Source organism: Bacillus rossius, chromosome 1 (assembly GCF_032445375.1).
Source record: "Bacillus rossius redtenbacheri isolate Brsri chromosome 1, Brsri_v3, whole genome shotgun sequence".
NCBI lineage: Eukaryota > Metazoa > Arthropoda > Insecta > Phasmatodea > Bacillidae > Bacillus > Bacillus rossius.
Genome location: NC_086330.1, coordinates 247,863,519 through 247,887,185, shown reverse-complemented (window position 1 = coordinate 247,887,185; position 23,667 = coordinate 247,863,519). Strand labels below are relative to the sequence as shown.

General features: G+C 37.4%; 1 protein-coding gene across 2 annotated transcripts in view; it reads right to left on the bottom strand.

Annotated features, from left to right (window-relative positions):
* Positions 1-14,528, bottom strand: part of LOC134527441 (uncharacterized) — an 84,102-nt gene extending 69,574 nt beyond the window's left edge. The window contains exons 1-3 of one of the 2 annotated variants that reach the window (XM_063360126.1): positions 14,420-14,528; positions 5,959-6,227; positions 4,836-4,940 (exon numbers count right to left, since the gene is read on the bottom strand). In XM_063360126.1, the coding sequence (XP_063216196.1) occupies positions 4,836-4,940; positions 5,959-6,225 (372 nt within the window). In that variant the 5' untranslated portion in view covers positions 6,226-6,227; positions 14,420-14,528. Of the gene's footprint in view, positions 1-4,835; positions 4,941-5,958; positions 6,257-14,419 lie in introns of both variants that reach the window. The other variant, XM_063360125.1, reaches the window with a different exon arrangement.
* Positions 14,529-23,667: the final 9,139 nt, after the last annotated feature.

Sequence of the window (23,667 nt, the reverse complement as noted above, 5' to 3'; positions counted from 1 at the left end):
GATAAATCTAAGGTGGTTAGATACTTTACTCCTTTATATAACCTAAGAATCTCGCTGGTATGCTGTGGACTCTCGCGATTCAAACAAGGTCTTACTTAACCATCTTTTTTCCTAATGCACACCATAGGATTGGAGTAAGGACTTGATTCGCATATGATGCTATTCCAATCTAACATCAGCTTTAAGTATCCTCGGGTTCGGTAGTGTACTTAACAGGCATTGAATAATACTTTCGTGAAATGGCTAGTTATCTTTGACTGATATCCTAGCAGTTTATATCTTATTTAATCTGGATTTATTAGAAAATGTTTGACAATGATGTATCAACAGCTGTAGTAAATGCTGTTTATGTTGGTCATTTATTATTGTAACTCAATGTACTGCTAGCTTCAGAACATCTACCATCACTATTAACACATGTATTTTCAAATTAATGACTTGCATAGTCTTGAGGTAGTTACTGATTAACCCTACGAAGTTACCTATGATTTGCCAACTATATGTTGAAATAATCGTTGGTATTTCGTGGCTATTCGCTGATATCTTCCAATTTCCGAAGTCTAATCGTATCTTTTATTGGATCAAAAATCATATATGCCTAGAATTAATGTTTTTGGCCAAACCTCCTACTACTAAAGCAGTTGAAGTTATCTTGGTTTCACCTAATCCAGTAACATGAAACAATGCTTGTAGATTTATAATCGGACTAGAATTCGACATTATTCCTAAAAATTGCATTCCTGGTACAGGAATAAATGGTACTTTAGTTTCATCTCGCTCAATTACTTTTATTAGCTCTTCACTAACACAAGTAACTTCTGCACCTATATCTAACAGTACAGGTACTTATGTTCCGTTAATGCTTGGTTTTAGTTCTGAACATAGTGTACTGATGCGATTTTTAATTTCATCGGGGATTTCATTTTCCGAAAATTCTCTTTTGTTTTACTTTAAAATTACTGTACACAGAAAACTTACATATTCTGTACACCTAAATGTAAGTTTTGGTTCATCCCTATATCACGATACTGGATCGATTATCGGGGTGTTGTTTCACGACCCTGTCTAGTTGGACAATGAGTTGGTATCCTTGGTTGGTCCAAACAATTGTGATGTCACACCCAATCTTCCTAAATTTCCCTTAGGTGAATACAGTGATGCTGTTGGATTAAGCAGCTCCTGTCACGTGAAGTATTCTTCCTTGTTTGTTGATGCTGAAGATGCCCAATTAATGCCATTGGTGAGGTAGTTTTTATAAGTAAAGGCTGTGTCGTGTTGTGGGCAGTTTCCTTGCTGGTCACTAACCATACTGGGTTGAGGTAGTTAACTATATTCGATCGATGGAGCTTTGAGTATACATTTGGACATATTTGATATTCTCTGCTGATGATAACTCTGCCGGGTATTCTCTCTTCTCCCTTGTTCCTCGGAGCCGTTGTCCTCATAATGTCACAATTTATTCCACCATTTATTTTACCTTCCTCGTGTTATACCATCAGAGGACTCGTGTTGATTTTGTTAGTATTGTGGGCCTTCGTTCCTTTGATTTTTTTTCCATAAAATTTCCTTTTCCCCTGCCATTTACAGGTGAAAGTACTGACGTTGGGGTTTCTATAATCTTGTCGGAAATGATTGTAAGTTGGTTGGATCTGTTGATTTCCGTGTGGGTTATTATAAACTAATGGATTCTTTGAATGAAATGTAGATTCTCCAGACTCATGAAACAGGGAATGTTTATTTAATCAATCTAAACGATCAAAGGTTAGGAGCATTCCTCGAATTTCTGTGCTACTGTTGTAATTTTTGCTTGTCAAGTGTACTTAGTAATGAATCGGCATTCAAGGCCAAATTATCGCTTCAAATTCTTCATCACTCATCGGTAAATCTAGATAATGGGTCTTTTAAAACATGTTACTCACATGAGCCTCAAGAGATTTATTCTTGCACATGTCATAGTGTTCTAAATGAATTTGTGCTCTCAGATTTCTTTACATCTTCATGTTATAGTATTGCTAAAAAAAGTTACCGCGGAATGACTCAAAAACAGTGGTGGTGTGTTGAACTAACTCCCACCAAAAATGCATGATGTTTTAAACATTAACTGAGAGATCGAAGTTTTTCTTGTTCGGTAAGGTTAAACATACTAGCATATTCATCGAGTTGCTTCAGAAATATGATTGGATTTTCGTGTGATGAAGTGGAAAATGTGAGCATTGCCTCCACCCAATATTTGGCTGGGTGGTGAATTTAAGTAACTGGGTCCATTGCACCTATAGCCTGTGGTATATTATTGGTAAAGTTTACTTGTGCCGTTGTTGGTAACTGCGGAGGTAGGTTGTGATTGACAATAGCTTTCTGTGCTGCAACATTACTACTTGCATTCCCATCATCAGTTTGTGGAACCTGCTGTAAGTTTAGTGCTTGGATGTTACTCTCCAGATAATATACCCTCCTATCAACTGACTCAACAAGCTCCTTTAAGACTTGATGCTTTTCACTATTACTCTCTACCATCGCCACTAATTCTTCTCTAATTTATTGTACCTTTTATGGTATAACTTCACAACAATGTTATTACAGTTTGATTGCAACTGAACTAGATTCTCTTCAACTGCATTCACTCTGGAAGTCACATCGATCATTTTGGTATTCATCCAATTTCGTAATTGATTTAAATATTTATGAATCCTCTCATCATTTTTATTATATGCCTGGCCATCGACTTGACATAACTTACCACCAACATGATATGTCTAACCAACAACTGGTCTTGCCTGTTCGCTGACTGGACATGCCTAGCTGATAACTGGACCTGTCGGCCACAAACTGAATGTGCCTTGTTGTCGACTATGTGTCTGGCTACTGAATAGACATTAATGTGCCTTGCTACCTACTGGAAGTGCGTTCCTGGACACCGAATAGATGTACCTAGCTACCAACTGGGCGTACCTGGCCTGCAATTTGACGGGTTAGCCTGATCATCCGACTGATGTGTCTTCCAACCTATCTGATGTCCCTACACAACCAATTTGATGTGGCTGGCCACCGACTAGATGTGCCTGGCCACTGATTGGCCGTGCCTGGTTAATCGACTGTCGTGTATATCTGCCCTGAAAACACTTTTCAAGTCAGGCTAAGGACTTGCTTCGACTTCTAAAGATAGCAAAAATCAAGAAACTCTTGTAATTTGTTCGGTTTTTTGTTGTTGTAGAAATTACATAATAAAATTATATTTTGAATTTTTTAATTTTATTTTTTAAATCTGTCACTTTTTTTTTAGTAATATTGTTTAAATTATCTATTTTTTGCTTAAAGAATTTTTCCCCGAATTTCTAGCTGAAAATTTACGAATTTCCAAGATGGCATCGCCAGCTTACTGGTGACTGGTGGATGAGGAATTTAAGCAGATTTGAGGATTTTTCACGATTTTCAAATAGTTTATTTAACATAAAATTACCCTTTTTGTATCAAGCAAGGATCGAACCAAGGACAATAATCGGTCGAATCTATTGCAGGATGTTAGATAAAGAATTTATAACTCGTTTAGGATTTATTCACAATATTTTACTGAATAAATACATTTTACCTGAAATTACAATTTTTGCATTGAGAATGTATGAACCAAGGATAGAAATCAATCGAATTAATAATTATTTTAATAAAAATATTTTAATAAAAATATTTTTAAAAATGATTTTTGGAATTGTTTACAAATTTATAGGTAAATAATTACAGATTTTTAAAAATTGTGAATTCCAAGATGGCAGATATGGCGACGTCAAAAATTACCACCAAAGTTCCGATCATGAGCAAAGGAAATGTCCTAACATGGCCGAATCCTTACGATTGGCAAGCCAACAAGCCAATAAGCCATCAATCCATAGTTCCATAAGGATAGCATGGGGCCAGAAGCCCCTATTTTACACTACTAACATGAACAAAAGTGTTTAGTATGATCTAACAAATCAATAAAGCATTATAATATTAAATCATTCTTATCTATATTTTTCATGTTTATTTCTCTCATACTCAGCCCAACTGATATCGCCATCCGTAATATACTTCTCTGTCAAATGAGAACATGAATAAATAATCTGTATTCTTGATGTATGGCAAATATTAATGAATTTTACCACTCACCTATTAGTATTAATTGAGTTGACAAAATAGCAGCATGAAAAGTTTCTCTACATTCGAAAACCAAACTGTCGTCCTTAATTACGTGCTTAGGAATAATCTGATATATAATAGATATACAACTTTAACTTAGTATCATACAATATTACACAAAGAGAATACATAATATTACTGAAACACTTATAACAGAAACTGCTTTTCTGCAAAGTAAAACAAATAATGTACTATTTAACATGAACTTGAGAAAGAGTAATAATTTATATTGAATCTCAAGATAAATTACGAGAAGATAGTAAAAATGTTTAGTTGCATTATTCATAAACGTTTATTACTAAGTTCACTGTTAAAAATAATAAAATTACTATATAGTGATGGAAAAATAATATATTTAACCATCTATTGAAAAAACTTTGTTTGGTAACAATAATTCATTTATATTAAAATATAATTTTCAGTTGTAGAATTATTTTGCTTTCAATTTTGTTATATATACTTTCTACATTACTTAATTCACGACTCACACATATAATTATTATAAAACTAACATTTGTTACTTATATGATTCATTTGATAAATGTATTACCACTGACATGCTTCGAAACAGGGAAGATCACAGAAGCTGCCGTGGCAAGGCACACGCGGAGCGAGCGGGGAAGAGCCCGCAGAGCCCGGGCGAGCCACGCTGCTGCTGGACTGACCTCGTGCAAGTAGTGCAGGCAGGACAGGAAGCTGGCGGAGCAGTACTTGTTCACCTCCCAGTGCAGCGTGCGGAGAGGCGGGTCGGGGAAGCCCGCGTACAGCGGCTGCAACAAGCGAGCAAGACTCGTCACCACCGACTGACACTGCTCTGCAGTCACTGCTGGCAAGTTCACTCGAACCGCAGGTACAAGTCCTCAGGTCGTGCCACCTTCAACTAACTTCGACAAGAGTCTTTTCTTGGACCTTACCTTAACTCATTCCTCTGATGCCAAAGGAAATTACTTGCTCTACAGAACGCTTCTATGTTCACAATAATGCGTTAAGCTTTAGGGGTGATTTCGCATGAGAAACCAAGTGGTTCCAACGAATTTATAATTAATTTTTATGAATTAATATATTAAAACTGTGTTTTACAGATGATAGAAAAGTCTCTTGGCTCCAGCGTTTTGAATATTCGTTGCAATGTGGGTAAGTATCTCTGCGAAGGATTGTGAAGCTCTACAAAAATGTATGTCTACAGTAATTCTTAGAATTCTTATTAACCTGGTTGAAAACTCTAAGGGTAAATAAGCAGTTCTTATGCTGGGACCCAAAAATCAATTTCTGTTCATTTTGCATTTTTCCCTTTACATTGACTCTACGGTAAAGGTAAGGCCTGTGGCTTACGTCTTAGGGCTTTAAACAGAACGGTTTAAGTAGATTGTATCCCAATATTATATAGGACTCCAAACCAAATGAATGGCTACTGAATGATTGCTAATGAACGAACTCATACCAAAGGTAGGTAGGAACAGAGCGTTGACGCCTCAGTTATCACGGCCCGTTAGGACCTTCAAGATAGTTTACTTGATAAAAATTTGTTATCACTATTGTGAATACGTAAAATATGGCTGAAAATGCTAAAAATTAATTAACTGTGAATTGGTTTAGAGCAGTTTTAATAGTGAAATTCTACTACTTTGTAATAGTATTGTCAGTTTCACATTAGCATGCAGAGTGCTGACTCAGTGATCGTAAATGTGAGTCATGATGCTGGGGCTGGGATCCCCTCGCCAGACGAGTGTAATGAACCAGTGATCAGGGCCACCAATGAGCCACAGAAACATTCCCCGAGCACCCGACCTTGGTGACGTTGGCGGGGCTGGTGAAGAAGCGGCGGTCATAGTCGTTGAACTTGTGCGAGCGTAGGTAGTAGGCGACGTCGCGCACGGCTTCGTTAACCCACTGCGGCGAAGCTGCGGCCCACTGGGCGGCGTAGTCGTCCTGGTAGTCCTGCTCAGTCTGGTTGTCGCCGCCTGCCTCCAGCTCCTCCTCCTGAGGCAGTCGCTCCTGCCAAGCTGTGGATCCCGCCAGCAACACGCAGCACGCCACTGCCGCTACGAGTCGCATGCCTGTCGCCAGCCACCCGGTGTCGGTAGTTCTGCTCAGTTCAGGAGGAACTCAATTATGCAAACACGTTGCGTTATATGCCAGGTGTACGAACATGCATCACAAAAGTGTAGCAGCACACTTTTCTGCTCCTGTTGTGCGGATGCAGTGGCTACAAATGTTCTTAACGTAAAAAAAAACTCAGGAGTTCAAAGAATTCACCAGCGACAAACTCGAAAAATGGTATCCTGACCATTGTGTCAATTAACAAGACTGCCTCTCACACTATAAGGCATTTTAAAAGGAACTGATATGACTGACTATGACTGCCTTGTACTGCAGACTTTGGGAGCAACTGAATATACAAAGGTCAGCAGTCGAAACATATGCAAATATTATTATTAACAAGGGATGGCAGCTGGACTTTGTTTTACTGCAAGAACCTTTTGTAGTTCAGGGCCGACTACCATGCCTCCTTGGCTACGTTCTTACTGTAGACAACCCTGTGGATACACAACAGTAAGGTCACCTCTATTTTACTAAGAAGGATTTTGAGGATACAGAGTGTTCACAAACTGTGGGGCTTAAATTTAACAACTGTCAGAGAATGCCAAAACAAGCCATTTTTGTTAAGGAACTTATAACTGGAAACGAAACCCTGTAAAGTTATAGGAGCGAACAGTAGCGCGCAAACTTGAATTTGGCGGGCTTCAGGGGCTCACTTCATTGGCCGAGAGGACATGCGATCGCAGCGCAGTGGCGTACAAACACTCCGCAAGAAGCAGGAGACGAGTCGGGCGCCATATGCAGTAGCAACCAGCAGTCTGGTGTGCAGCACTGTATCAGGTTGGTTGTGGTACGTTTGCACGCTGGCTTGGGCGATCAGCGCAGTGTTGACAGTTAGTGAGTATGGTGCTGCGATTACAGATTTGACAAACAGCTATAGCACGGCAAACTTATCATTCGCAGATATGGCCGATGAGTTAATGGTTTACGGGCATGTGGAAAAAAAATGGCAGCGGGAGCAGTGTGTATTTACCATAGGCCCTTTCACAACTGACAGGTACCGAATGGGAAGACATTTGTAAGGCGTAACGAGCGCTGCCTGAAACTGGTATTTTAGATCCAACCAATTCGAAATATAATCTTTTTTAAGAATACCTGCAGCCTCTTGCTAATTGAGGCAGATGCGAATGATAAGTCAACTATATGACATTCAGCTGTCATGGGTGAAATGGGTGCTGTACTCAATCGTTTATCCCTCACAAGAGATTTGTAGGTCACAATAGTGCGGGATAACTGACAACTTATACGTCCCCTACCCACGACAGTGAATACTGTATCGAAGCCTGAAGGAGGTTGGACAGACACATTACGAAGTGAACGACGACTGACATCAGTTCAAGTGACCAACATATATTCATATTAGACCTTACATCAGGAGGATGTAAGTCAGAGTACGGTACTTACACATTGGAGCGAATTGGATGCATATTTAGACGAAATCCTCCAATAAACAAACAAAATATAATTCAAATCCATTACGTTTACCTTCAATGATACAAAAAAATCCTTTACATAGTTATCAAAACACAAGAGAAAGCATTTAAGAAAATAAATAAAATACCCACCATTGGTAGCATGCTGAACTAAACGCTCTAGGAAAGATATACATGTTAAATAACAGCGACGATAGAATATTCAAACGAACTTAAAATATTAAAGAAAAACTGAAACGTATCGACCTTTAGAGAAATATAGTTTCATACAATTCTAACGACGACCCACTGGGACTCATTTGCCGAATATATGGAGACGAAATAAGGAAACACACAGAGCTTCCGGTGTTCCGGTGTTCGTCTTTGGAAGGTGACAGGCGGTTGACATTCGAATCTCCTGGAACTCCTTATGGCTCTACTTACAGGTAGCTCTGGCAACGATGATGAAATACAATGTAACCAGACGGCAAGGCTGATGCTGCAAGACCATTTATACAGGTAGTACCCTACATAGAATTGTGCGTCGTTGTTGGTAAATGCACGTTGGTAAATGTATATTGAATTGTGTGTCGAGGATGGTGAACAAAAGTCAGATTGAGAAACTAAATTGCCTCAAAAACAATAATTGCAAAACAGTAACCCTCGCAGTTGGATACCAGCCAGCTATTGGGTGTCTGACCAATCAGAGTTGTGTCGTGCTGCGCACATCACATTTCTGGTTGTCGAGTTACAGCTGTGGTGAGTTGGCTGAGATGTGGCTGTTGCTGCGCTCTAGCGGCGCTCTAGCGTGGCGTGCCGTGTGTAGTTGTTTCTGCGTGGAGCGTCGGGAGTTTTGCGCTCGGGTTTGTCGAGCGGGATTTTTTTTCCTCGATTGGTAGTAGCAGGGAACTTTTGTTTTGATAGCGAGGTGGCTGTTGTTCAGCTGTCAAGGAAACTGCCTGGACAACGAGAGCAGTAACATGTTGTCGGAGGACGAGCGACTAGAAAATTGTAATTTTAGCGATTTTACCGGACTTCGAGCTGCCAAATCGTGAAGTGATTAATTAGAGTGTATCGACTGCAAGTTGCAGGTGAAGGAAATGACTAGTTGCGGCGTTGATTTTATGTTCGTTGAAACAGTGTTAATGTTTAGTGAGCCAAGATGATTTTCGTCTACGAATTATGATGGTCGTGTGCTGCATGCTACGAGGTCGGGGCGTGCCATTTTGCTTGCGAATTCGGCATGTCTTGAATATGAAAAGGAGAAGCCGTGTAGGCTTTTACAATACTTGTGGGAGTGGCATGTTTCATGCCCGGAGTTTTTCGAGGGAGTTTACGAAAAAATTAACAGGTTTAAATATCTGAATGTTTTGGCTTTAAACCTGTTTGTTCCTGCACATCGACAAGTAATTGTTGGACTTTTATTTGGTTTTTAAGCATGTTGCCGGAATTTTTGACTTGGATCGGCTTTGAAACTATTGCCGGCTTTATTTTAAGAAAAGCGAGATTACCTGAAAAGTGGAAGTAGGGAAAAATTTTGGTAATTTTCTATTTCCCTGTCTGACTGTAAAAGTACTATTTATGGTTGCTGGTGACTTGGGCAACTGACTTTTTAAGCAGTTAATGGTCAGTATACATAGTTACGAAATAGTATAATGACAGTTAAAATGAGCAGTATTTATTTATTGTTTTAACTGTTTTTAAAATTAATGAGGCACCCAAGTGATGCATCAAGTATATATTGGATTAAATAATGCTGGGCAAAAAAAATATACATCACTGAATAAATAAATGAGGTAGCTGGACGTGTCATAAAATAATTTTGTTGTTTACATTAAATTTTTGGGGAAAATTAATTGCGGCTGTCGGTGCTATGAACACAGTTAATTTTTTTTGTTAAATTTTGAAGCTATCGACAAAGAGTTGTGGTCTGAACACTTGCAAGTAATAAGAGACTTAAGATTTCATGCTTGTAATAAAAGTCTTTAAATTGTTTTAATATAATAAACCGTACAAGATATATTTTATAGACATATATATTTATCAATGTTATTATTGTGTTATGTATTTAATATATAATATGGTATATCAGATAGGCTGCCACTTTAATAATATCTTGATACAAGGATTAATAGTTGGTTACCTACCTTGATATATTTTTCTTGATAATTAATTGAGAGACGTTGAGTTACAGGTGTTTGTTTACGTCTGTGTTATGAATCCACCTTACTGATAAAATAAGTGTGCATTTTGCCAGAGCCTATTTACATGTAAACGTATTGGATTTGGTCTGGTGAGTAATTTATATTTCTTTGCTGACTTACAAGTTAATACTAAGATATTATATGAAGATATTTTGGTAATATAATTAGCTGTGGTATTTTCAGTTACAATATTACCTATGTGAGGAAAGGTTGTACCTGGAAGTATTCTCTTTGGCGTTTTTTTTGAAGTATTTTAAAATTACTGGAGTAATTTTAAATTGGTTTTATAGAAACTGTCGTAGGTTTCGATTTTAGGGAGAATGTGCATATGTTATGCTCTGGTAACAATGTACTTATGTGAAGACGCAGCGAACGTTGCCTGTTTCTACCTACAGTTCACCCATGTAATTTTTCAAGTTACCTTGGAATCATTTTGCTGTTGAGTAAAGTAATACATTTGTGTTGATTGTCCAGTATGAGAGCTCAGTTATTTTGAATTCATATTTTAATATTTTTGGAAGTTCTGTTGAGTTATAAAGTAACTTTGTTGTTGTGTGATTTGAGGTTTTGGAGAGCTCATATTACCGTTATGATTTTGTTGATCTTTTGAGAACTTAACAGCAATTAAACTTGCCTGACCTCAACATAGTCTTTTTCCTTCTCTTCAAACCTTTGCCTTTATTGCCCTCTGTTGAGGTTGAGAAAAGCGAAAAGGTAGTGACAGTAGTGCTCGGCTGTCATTGGCTGCACAAGGAGAGGGGTCAAAGACATATAAACCCCTGTTTTACAGTCTAAACAATCAATCTGTTTGTGCCTGATGATAGTTTCATCCTTAGTTTCATCTGTGCGATGCTGTGTTGTCCAAGGTTGTTGTTTTTCTGTATTAACTGTTGTTGTTGCGTAGTGTCTCGTCATTGTCAGCCTATTGTATTTGGCTTTGCTTTAATATTTTTTGTCTAACTTCTTTTCTTGGAATTATTTGTACTGTCTAGGCATGTATCATTTGACATAATGTGATATTGGCTTTTTCTCCATGTGTTCTTCATTGTACATTTTGAGATTTTTCCATGACAACCAGTGCAAATCATCAATGGTGTGCTTTTAAAATGATTTTTTAAATAATTTTAAACAGTTTTTTTTTTAAATTTTGAGTGACTATGTAAATTTTTTTCGGAAATTCCACTATGGTAACGACAAAGATATGTAGCCTTTATGCGAAATTTAAAAAATAAATCGGGCAAGGTATAGAAAGGTTACAGTGTTTACCATTGAGTTTTTTTAACGGATTTGTAAGCCCGAGTTTATAAACTACTCAAGGAACTCAAGAAGACAAGACGCAAATCGTTCAGTAACAACATTCCAAACTACCACTTTATAAATTACACAAGGAGCAAAAACACAACTCAAGTATTGGCGAACTTTGAACTTCTTGCGTTTGGTTTGCGTTTTCATCTCCCATATTTGAAGTTAAATGTTCCAAAAACTTTTAAATTAGCAGTATTTATGTGTATAGAAGGCCAACATTTTATTTATACTATACATTTTGTTCTCCGAATTGCAGAACATAAATTTAATGGATGGCAGAGAATGCCAATATAAACAATTGTTAAGAATAATATGTCCGGAAACGAAACCCTGCCAAGCTACAGGCGCTAACAGTAACAGTTTATCACAAGATCTATAAGCTGCGCGCACCTGTGGTTCCATACCTACTCCCTTAAGGGCCGAACCTGGAAATACACCAGAGGTGGATCTTTTTTACATGGTAGTGAGGCTCCCATGGGCCCCAATGGACCTGGAATATTTACGTTATTCAGACGCGGCACGGTTCTGAAGGCCAACGGCTACGCACAGAGGTTGAGGAACCCATCCCAACATGCTACGCCACCGCAGACCTCCAGCCGCCGAATACCCCAGGACACCACCAGTGCAAGCCCCCCCACTGTGGGCCCGGTAAATACCGACACAGCCCGTACCTTTCACATCACTGGGACCCCTCGGTCACCCAGTTGCTCGTGATCCAGCCGAGGTTACCCGCCTCTGCTAGCTTTGCAGGCTAGTACCCGAGCATTAAAGTAGCTCACGACTGCCACTCGTCATTAGAGCGGGGACTCCTCTGAGTGTGCTCCAAGCGATAGGAGCACCACTGCCACCACGAGTCCATCTCCATAATCTGATCCAGGGCCGTTTAAGAAAACCTCAGCGGGGATCTGTCTCTTCAAAGGATCAGTCCCATGGTACCCTTCACATTCAGGTATAGTGCGTTCCCGGCACCACCTACAGTTCCAGAGACCGCCGCCCTCAGCCACATAGATATCCTCGGTTACTCACCTCGGACTCTCCCCCGCCACCGGGTTACAGCCTCATAAGAAAAGGCCCGGGTTGCGCCCGACCACGGCGACCCTTCGCTATTCCATGCACACCATTTGTTTCATCACTATGAACCAGGTGTCTTGAGACACCACCTGGGGTTTGGGGGTCCAAACCCCCCGATAGATTTTCGGCAGGTCAGGGCGCAGCCACCCATCCACAGCCTACTAACCTACTAGAATTCCCGTTTCGACACACCGAGGAAGTCAGAGGATCGGGCACTCCCGGCAGAGCCCTATTTGTATATCAACACTGGCGCTGCGTGAAGGCTATGGGTTGCCGTAAGCAGGAGAGGCTATATATTCGCATCACATGCCCGTTTCGGTAACCTGGCGAGAGCATCACTCAGATACTAGAGCCGGCTACAGCTCCGACACGTCGTAGGTCAGCAATCATTCCCCGAGGGGACCCAGGCACCTTGGCCAGCGCTAACAATAACAGTAGAGCACGTCTGTACCAGGCGGGCTTCAAGGACTGCTCCATGGCTGAGAGGACACGTGATCGCAGTGGCGGTCATACGCCCCGCGGGAGGCAGGGAGCCGCCAGATGTTTAGAGCGAGCCGTGCTCAGTCTGATACACATCGCCCTGCCTGTAGAACTCCCAGTTACAGGCAGTCGCAAGTTAAGCCATACGATGGTGTTTCTATTCGGCACATTTCTGTTGTGGAAGTGTCCTCGGTAGATGCGTACTGCTCCTGCTGCAATGTTTCCTACCTGCACATCCTGAAGTCCTGAAGTAGGCTACACCCAATTCAAATTGACCGCTGCTGTTCACGTCGGTAACATTGCAGGGTTTCGTTTCTGGATATACGTTAACTAAAAATAAATGCTTGTTTTGGAATTACCTGCCAAATATTGAATTTATGCTTCACAATTTGTGAATATTCTATATAGCCTATGCATTACGTTTTCGGTTGTTAAGCTTTGACACTGTTGAAAAAAAAAAACATTTCTGAATCAAATTAGTGACTGTTTCGTATGTTTTCATGATAAAGATTAATCATCAGAGGAAGCCCGGAGAAAAAATTGTTTTCTACTGTTTTTCAATCTGAGTTATAAGGTTGATGATGAAATTATTAGATATTTCGACTAAATTTTATTTCACGCAATCCTGAATAATTCACTATTCACTATTCACTATAATTGAAAGTAAAATAATACTAAACTTTTTTTTTACAGTTTAAATAATCCAAGTTACCTGGTTAAAATGTTTTTACGCATAAGTCGTTAAATAATATTTTTTCTTCTCAAAATTAGAAGGTTTGATTTATATTTCAAATTGTTATCAATATTAAGATTACTCGGTCTTGCTTAACAACAATGTGTAGTCTTCGTATTTGATAATTAGGTGAACAGTGGGGATTTTATATTTTAAAAATGCATATAACTCATAAATTACGATATTATTTAATAATTTTCGATTTTCGATTCGGAACCGTAATTAATTGTTCAATTACAAGTTTTCCGTTTTATGAGTTCTGGGACAACCTGTGGATGGTTGGTTGCGCAATCACTTGTTATCAGATTACAAGCCTGTGTAGTTTGTTTTGATCGTTTAACAATTTGGTGTTCACATTTTGCTTAGTAAAATTACGGCTGTTAAATTTTACCTCCAAGCAATTTAATTATAAATCTGGATTTTTTCCGGGGACTTACTAATACATTACGTAAGCTACGTATAAACGAGTTCCTGTATGACATAAATAGCAGACAACATCAGGATATATCTCTTCAGGATAAGACACGGGTTTTATTTGCAATGAACTTTACAGATTGCGATAGTGGGTGCATTAAATCTGTCAGTAATTTTAATTTTAAGTGGGAACTCTCAACAACACATGTTGTTTCTCTTTACTTTACGATAATTTCTCCCCTGATATTTAGGTTTTTAAGCCTATTATTGGCTGCACTGATCTGTGAAAATGTTATGACGGACGAATGAAGTCATACTAGCTGCGGGGCGCTGATGGACGAAAATGTGTCGGACAGGTGGATTTCGAACGGACGTGACGGACTATTGTAAATCCAGATTAATTTGTGAGTTAATCTTTATTTCAGTAGGTTATCAGCCGCAATAAGATTTCACAATGAAGCGCCAATTTTTAATAGCAGAATAACACATAACAATGTATACATGTTCACAAAATGGAATATCTGTCTTACCTCGATACAGCTGACACAGAATTCCAAGCAAAATTATATTAGATAAAACTATCAGAATGCAGCGTAATATGTTACATCCATAGAGGTACTAAAGTCTAATATTTCCTTTGTTAAAAACGGTGACTCAATTCTTTATACGACATGTGTGAATCAAGGTTTTGGGTCGTGTACAGCCACAAGAGCGCTAGTATAGCTGAAACCAAGAATTGCTAGCATCAACTGGTTATGTTTACAAATGTTTTATAGGCAGGTGCGGTCATGTTGGGCTTTTATGTTTGTAATGTTTTTGGGTTACGATTTGATTTGTGTACAATTAGATTTTAGAGGACTTACTTTATGTAGTGATTTATTGAATAACAGTATTCTCACAATAAAATAACTAAAATATCACTATGAAAATGTGAGTAGTAGGATACATAAGTATAAATGTCGGTACTTGCTTTGGTACCGAAACGTATATTGGGACTGGGGGGTCCAACATCTTGGATTGTGACATCACGGTTGCCATCTTGATTTAAACATTTCCTAATAAGTACTCAAAAATGACTACAAATTATCCGATTTCAAGGGAAATTTCCCGTTTTTAAGGGAAAATTTCCCAATTTTCCCCAGAAAAGTAAGAGGGGCAAATGTCCTCAAAGAGGCTTAAATTACCCTACGAACCTTCAGTAAGCCTCTAAAGATGAACTTTTACCTAGACCTTTTGGTTCAAATCACGACTGAAATATAATATATCGACAGAAATTCGGCACCTCGATTCCTAAGTACCTAATTACTTAAAAAAACGTATTAAAACTAATAAAAAAACAAAATTTTATTTGAAAAATAAATCGTGGCCTCCATAGTCCCCTGTTCGAATCCGACCAGACTAATTTGAAATTAATGTAAAATAATTGAAAAAAAATTATAAAAAAAAATGGGTGAGTGTACCTACTTATGTACGCGCGTGAGAAGTTATACTTCTTTGGCATCATTAAAAAAAAGTTTTTAATTGCAAGCAAATAATTAATTACAATAAAATAATAAAAGGGCTGGAAAAAGATAGTCAACACAGTCAATAAAGTTCAGTTTAAATTTGAAAAATTAAATAAATAAAATTTAGAGAATAATAAATATATGACATAATTTGTACTAAATATTATATGATTCTTATTTTTTAATACTTATTATTGATTATTTAATATTTTATTATAAAATAAATAAATCTACTAATCAATTCAAAAATTTAAATTAAGTTTGTTCATTTTTTTTAAATATTTAGTTTCTTAATTTAATATTCACTTTTCATTTTTATCAAAATGTTTTCATTAAATTTGTTCATTTATTTTTATAAATATTTATTATTTATTCAAATTAATAATACATATTAAAAATAAATATTTTAATTTAATGTTTAATTTTAATTTTTATCACAAATTTTTTATTAAATGTTTTATTAAATTTATTTATTTATTTTGTAAGTATTAAATGACCAATAATAAATAATTAACATTAATAATTTTATAATATTTAGTATTAATTATATTAAATAAAAATATTTTAATTTATATCAATAAATAATACATACGGATAGTTAACCTCAATTACATTGGAGCACTTGGAAAAGTATATAAGCACAATTTTTTTTACTAATATTTACGAATAGTAAATAATATTAATCAAAATATTTAATTTAAATCACTACTGAATATAATTTATTAGCATATATATAATTCGCACTTGTATTAAACTAAAACACGTGTTGTGAATGTAGAAACTAGAAACATGTGGATAAATATTATAAATATGAAAACAGTGATCAGAGGCGACGAGCGTGCCAACATGCGCGACTAATAGAGGTTCTATTTATATTTTGTTGGTAGCATTTTTTCGAGACTTAATGAGCGCTTTAGCGGGCAGTTTCAACCTGTTAATTTTGTGTTACAGTGATGCGCGCGCATCTTAAAATTTCACTCTCATAATTTTTTCATAACGCGCCTAAAGAAGTATAACTTCAAAAAAAGTAAAAAAAAAAAAACCTACAGCCGAGTTTTGAGCCCTTCAGCATATTGACCGCGCAGTATAACCACTGTCCTGACAGAAGGTTACGAGGAAATGTGTATTATGTTTGATGTAATACCAAAATAATGTGTTTTTTTAAACCTTGGAATTTACTCTTTACTATGACTATTTTAGTTTACCAAAAAAAATTCCATGGTAATTTCATTATCATAAAGTTTCTTTTGGCACACCAATACGTTTGGTATGTCGCCTAATGTGGGTTTATGTTTATACACGTGGGTCCACCATCTTCCCGTGAAAATGTCGTTACATGGTGCGCGCGCAGCTTCAACCTGTTAATTTTGTGTTACAGTGATGCGCGAGCATTTTAAAATTTCACTCTCATCACTTTTTCATAACGCGCCTAAAGAAGTATAACTTCAAAAATACTGTATAAAATAATTAAATAAAAGACACGTCATCGACTACACAGATATTGGGTTCGATTACCGGTGTATTAACTTGTAAAAATGACATCAATGTTCAGCAATATTTACCAGCCAACGTATCCTCACCATTAGTACCAAGAAATATATACTCCGCTACAATGACGTCATGGCATCCATCTTGTAACGCCATGTTTGATTCTCTTGTCATATGCTAGAGTGCACTACCATCATATTGTTTTTTTTTTACCAGATAGGGTGCAGTAGTGTCAATCACCAGATCATAGCGTCCACCATTTTGTCGGCATTTTGGCCACCATGTTTAATATCCGTGATCATCAACCAAAAACACTGCAAAAATAAAAAAAATCATTAAACATTTTATATTAATATTTTTAATGATTCGATCGATTTCAGTCCTTGGTTCGATCATTGATAAGCACAAAATAGTGACATAGGCTCAAAAAAAATTATTAATATGTTATTTAATTAAAATCACTTCAATTTAATGTTTTACCATGAAAGTCTACGTTCGAAGTGCAAGAAATTAATTATAATTTTAAAAATATTATCTATTACGTTAATTCAACTCTACTATATAAACACTTGCAAAAGCTAGCAATACAATAAGCATTTAGTTCTGAACTGACTAACACTCAGCTCCTGTCAGTTTACTGAAGACAGAGCCAGATCATTTCCCTACGTAGTCTTTTTTTCCCCGGACGAATTTCTCGATACTCTTTTTAACATACTGCTTCACTTAGTAAATGCCAGTATTCGTCGTCTTGAAATCGCACTTGGTCCTCAAACGGATATGGTTGACCATATACGCAGACAAACCATAAGATGTTTTTTTTTAATCCATGTCTTGCTTCTTCATCGGTAAGCTGATTGATTAAGTTATGCTTGATATAGCCAATAAAATACAAATGTCTTTTAACGCACTGAAGGTATTTAAATAATAGTATCTTTCAAAATACCACGAAATGCAGATTTAGCCAAGTGAAACCTATTATTATTAACCTGTAATGCACCTACCACAGTTTTAGGTTTAGATTCATGTCCAGGCGGCATCGCAATTAGTCCGGTTGCCAAATGGCATTTTTGACCTAAACCCGGAAGTAAGGTCCGCCCAAAGTTTTATGGCATTTTCTGTTTCTTCAATGTATATCTGATGATATTCTGCAGGGTGCCACTTTGACACCCTTGAGCAATTTTAGATATTTAAGACGGCGACCAAGATAGTTTAAACTTCATTCACCGGGCATATATGCGCGTATAAGACACATTTTTTAATCATTGTGGTGTATAAAATTATTTTAGGGCTTAGGAAATATAAGAACAAATTATTTTGGCAATTAAATACTTTTATAAAATATAGCAGAAAATATTTCGTAAATTGATAATGATATATTTGGAATAACTTGATTCCAAGGAAAGTGAACTTTGATTAAATACTAAATCATTAACACATACATTTACAATACATTTAAAAGCATGGACTGTAAAATTAATTGAAGTTGTATGTGGCGTGAAATATCTTTAGCTAGCTGTAACGTTTATATACATAATTTATGTTGTAATCAATGTTATAAGTAACCTGTAACATTTACAAGCATCTTATTTAATATGCAAAGGATTAGCATCAAAATTTTAAATATTACGTATTTAATTTAATTGTTGCAGAAGTAAAAAAAACAAAACAAATATTAACATCCAGTATAAATGTGAAGGCCTTAGTTGTAAATTTTATAAATAAAAATAACTAAAATAAACTATCTTGCAGTCTCACTTTACTAAATTGAATAGGCCAATGGAATGTAACTTCATTACCAAAAAAACATTTGCACTCACACTATGGATATCATATCAAACAACATATCAAAAGTTGATTAATTTTTATGATCATTCTAATAAGTCATAAATGTATACATTACATTCTTATGACGATTCAAAATGTCTCATAGTCCAGACTTGATCATCCTAGCATTTCATTTTCACACGAAGTGCCAAACTATGGTGACAATTTAGCATGGATATTATCAATTTTCTGAAAATTATAGACATAAATATTAAAATCTTAACCAAGAGTTAATATGTCAAGCAAATTTCATATGTGTTTACACCTATATATGTAAAATTCTTTAGCTAATAAAATTAAATTTACAATGTTACACAATTAATAAGTCATCTCTCTAATCATCCAAATCGTCAGCAGGGTCAGTTGGTACGAACTGTGTCCACGGATTGCTACAAGTTACTTCGCCATAGCAATGGCAAAATTGTGTACATGTTAATTTAGAAAACACACAGCTGCATCTTCCATTAGAACAAGGGTTTTCTTTTGCCCAACCACGTTATCTCGGGTGGAGCCAGAATTACTCCACTTGGTACAGTTACAGGAATCAGGCTTTTGTTGACAACATCTTCTACCCAGCCCATTTCTGTTGCCAGTTGATGTGGTGGATTTTCCTCAAGTGCAGATTTCCAAATACACACTTGGAAATGTGTCCGCTTCACATGTTCGGCAAAGGCTTCGGTAGTAGGTGGCAAGGTACACAGTTTCACAGTCTTGTTGGTCTTGTCAGTTCCCATTTTTTTAAGCCACATTTTGTATCTTATATCTGACATAGACCTAATTTCGGCGATAGAATACCCATAGCATGATGATATAAATGCAGTAGATTCATATATTAAATCATTAATGTTGGCTCCTATTTGCCCTAAAAGCGATAGCTTTAAGCCCTTTTGGAATGCTCTCACAACAGTTGCCTTTCCTATACCATAAATATGGGATACAGTATCACAACCTGATAAACCATGGGCCGCCAAAAGATACGTAATTATATCGCGATGCTTATGAGCTGTCATTCCAATATCAATAACTTGACGCTGGTATGCAGTTCCTTCCATTAAAACAGTACAATTGAGTGCACAATGTCTGTAATAGTGAAGAAGCAGAACAAAGACATCTGTATCATCACTTATAATTGTTATAAGTTTATAACCTTCATTAACACAGGACACCATTTGATGTGGGATAATAACATCCGCTTATTCATGCGTTGTTCGTAGGTCTGTTCTGAATATTGTAACCCCTTCGTATATTTGAACTGGTATTGAGTCCAACCCGCTAATGATGAGTTTGTGTTCATATGTTGCAGCATGTTTGCCACAGTCTGTTATGAATGTTTCACAAATGATTTTGATTAGTTGAATCTTGTTGAATGTAACAGTTAATAGAACTTTCTGAGATCGAAGAGGTGTGTTGAGAGTCAATATATGTTTAAGGCTAGCTTGTTTACCAGCTCTAGATGTTCTTGTCACACTTTTGATACTGAAGTCTTGGTATCGGTCGAATATTAAATGTACATCAGCCTTTCTTAATTCATTCAAAACACAAGTTACGAAGCCATTCACAAAGTCACTCACAGTGCCTGATGAAGGATAAAACACTGTCCACAGTGCAGCACAACCATCAATTAGGATAACTGCTGGAAACTCGCTTGATGAATGAGTTTTCGTTGAATGTTGCACTTGAAGCATGTTTTTCAGAGTTGATTTATTTTTTGAAACCCTCATGTTACCATTGTTATCAAACATTGAAGTAGGCACAGGAGAGAGTTCATGACGAAATACTTATTCTGGATTAAGTCCACGTGAACCTACTAGAACCATGAATCGGGAAAATATAATTTCTGTATCCCAAACATCTTTTGTTCCCAATACCATTTTTTTCTTGTCTGTAGACATAGTTTTAACTTTGGTGGACAACGTTTGATTGAATCCTGCAGGCCAACTTTCTTCAAATTGAATCATGCTTGTTAACCCAATTGCAACCGATGCATCAGCATTGACTAGATTATTACACACTAAACCAGATACCACTACAAATATTGCAGTTCACATCACCTGAAACATAAATAAAAAAAAATTGTATATCGGCAGTAGTTGTCCCATTTTTCTGCATAATACATATGTTAAAGCTTTAAAATCAATTTAATCACCAAAATAAATAGTTGTTAGTATTGCCAGACACTAAAATCATTATATTAGACACAAACATGATTATCAAGTGTGTTCTATATGCGAATTTATGGCCGATAAATACATTTTGAGCCATCTAAGGCGCCATCTTGAATATCTTAAATTGCTCAAGGGTGTCAAAGTGGCACCCTATAGAATATCATTAAGTATCCCTTAAAGAATCAGAAAATGCCATAAAACATTGGGCGGACCTCACTTCCGGGTTTTTTTGATCTGCCACCGGACTAAATCGGTTGTTGCACATCTGTTTTGCTACCAGAGCTTGAATGCATACGAGTCTCCAACCTAAACTGAGGAGTAGTTCCACAGCAGACACACGAACTTTACCTTTAGAGTTTTTCACATGTATTCTCTATTTATCAATATGTGTAAACCATAAATGACACTTATATCAGCTAATTTTCTTATGAGAATTTTTCTGCCGACGTTTAATCTTTTCGTGTCTTCGTGCACCCTAGGAAAATACGAATAACATACCACAGTAGCTGCAAGGGTATCTTTTTGACAACAAATCTTTAAGGGCTGAGCCAAATGCGGAAGTTCTTGCTGCTGTTGTACCAATTCTAGATAAACTGTTAAACGTGTTGTTGCGAAACCTTTGCTTTCTGCTGGGCAGCAGGACCCTTAAATGTCTTGAAGTGTCTTTTTAACTAATCTTTTCCAGCAAACTGCTGGTGGAATTTCTCACAACCAAACTACTTGCGAGGTCGATTCATAGCGCATCTTCTTTTCGCATGTCGAAGGAATATTACATTTGTTCGAGCAACTCTTGCTGCAATGGCGACATCGATGCTCGGAAGACGTTCCTGCTACTCCAGTGGTCATCGTCGATGGGTTAAAACTAGTTAATGATGATGGTGACATAGATATTTCTTCAGATGAAGGCACTTCATGAATTAAAGTCTTCTTCTTGTCGGTGAAGATGGTACACCTTCCATTGGGATCTCCGCGGTTGTCGGTGTAGCTATCATTAAGATCTCCGTTGAAGTTGGTATATGTTACATCGGTATTTTCGCGCTCGTCGTTGACGTCACTTCCGTCAGGTTCTCCGCTGACGATGGTACATCTTAAGTTTGACAATAAAGATTCTTCAACTAACTGTCTGCATATGTATTAAAGATATTAAATAAAACTGATTCACACTTAACAAAGCCTCAGGTGAACTAGGGACCCTGCCGTCTGGTCCCCACTTATATACTCACACAGTGGCTGGTACAATATGTGGGTCAAACGTGAGCTAAAATTTTTTTTTTTATTAATTCTTTAATCAAATCTACAACAGTTTGAATATATTTTTTGACAGTTTAATGTATGAATTTTTGTTTGACTGATCAGATTAAACGTTGCTCCAAAAGGGAACATTTGACTCTTGCTGGCTACATTTGGTTCAAATTAAATTTCTCTCCAATTGCTCCAACTGGTTACATTTGGCTCCAAATAGATTTAATTACATTTGGTTCTTATTGCTTCAAATGGCTACATTTTGCTCCTGCTAGCTCAAATTACTTTTGGCTCCAATTGAATCAACAGGCTATATTTAACTCCATCTAGCTTCATTTAGCTCCAGCTGGCTACAACAGACATATAGATAAAAAATTTCAAAGCAGTCATGAGGATTGCCGACAAAAGTGAAAACTGAAAACTATGTATAAACAAATTTTTTTTCCTAAACTTCAAAAGATAGAAATAATAATAATAAAAGTAACTAATAATAGAATTAAGAAAATACATAATTTGAAATAAGAAATACTAACTTTGTAAAATATAATTGTGTAACATAAGAAAATATTTTTTTGATAAAAAGACTTTTTCGCAATTTTTATGAAAAAAATATTATCACACAACAAATTTGTTTTATCGCGTTAGTAAAATAACTCCTAAATTACTATCAAATACGAATTGTATAGTAATTGTAGGTATTAAAAATAAATAATGATGTTCTTAAAATTTAGGCTATATTGCTACAAAGACTCCCTTTTCTTCGTTATTCAAACTATATATTGTTACGATCGCGCTTGGCTGCAGTGCTTGGCATCGCCGCGCTCGTTCGGCCTGTCTGCGCCCCCTTCCACCCGCATCCTCTCCCTGGTATCTCGTGTCATACTATCTCGCGACATCCTGACCTTCACAGCGCGCACCTGCCTCAGATCGAGTTACTTCAAAGAGGCCGCACTGCGGCATAAAAGGACTCAGATATGTTTATCGGCGCGTTTTGTGGGGACCCTATGCTTGTTGCGTTTATCGGCGTTCTTTGAGCAGCCGCCGCGTCCTTCGACAGGACTCACGACGCGTTTCTGGGCCTTTCGACGGCGAAGGTCACGCGATATCTCGGAGACATTCCCGATTGTTCTGGATGGGAACCCAAGGGCTATATAAGGAGGTGGGGCCGACCTTCGAGTCTGAGTCAGAGAGTCCAAGTGGGGAGTTCTACCGCAGCGGAGTTTCCGGGCGATAGTGCCGCGGGTGCGGCAGAGTGGCGAAGTCCTTGGACGAAGGTTACAGGGCAGGGAGTTAGTGAGTTCAGTGGAGTCGGGAGTTTTCCCGCGGTGGAGTTTCCGGGCGATAGAGTCGCGGGCGCGGCGGAGTCCCGAGCGAAGTTGCGAGCGAGTCGTCGTGTGGGATCTCGGCGAAGGGGAAGTGTGACGGCGGCGGTGGAGTGCGGCGACGGAGTCCCGTGGCGGAGACCCACGAGGGGTGCTGTGGCGAGAGTTGCGCCGGAAGTGTGGCCCAGCGAGGTGTGTGAAACAAGTAACTGGGGAATTGACATTTCTTTAC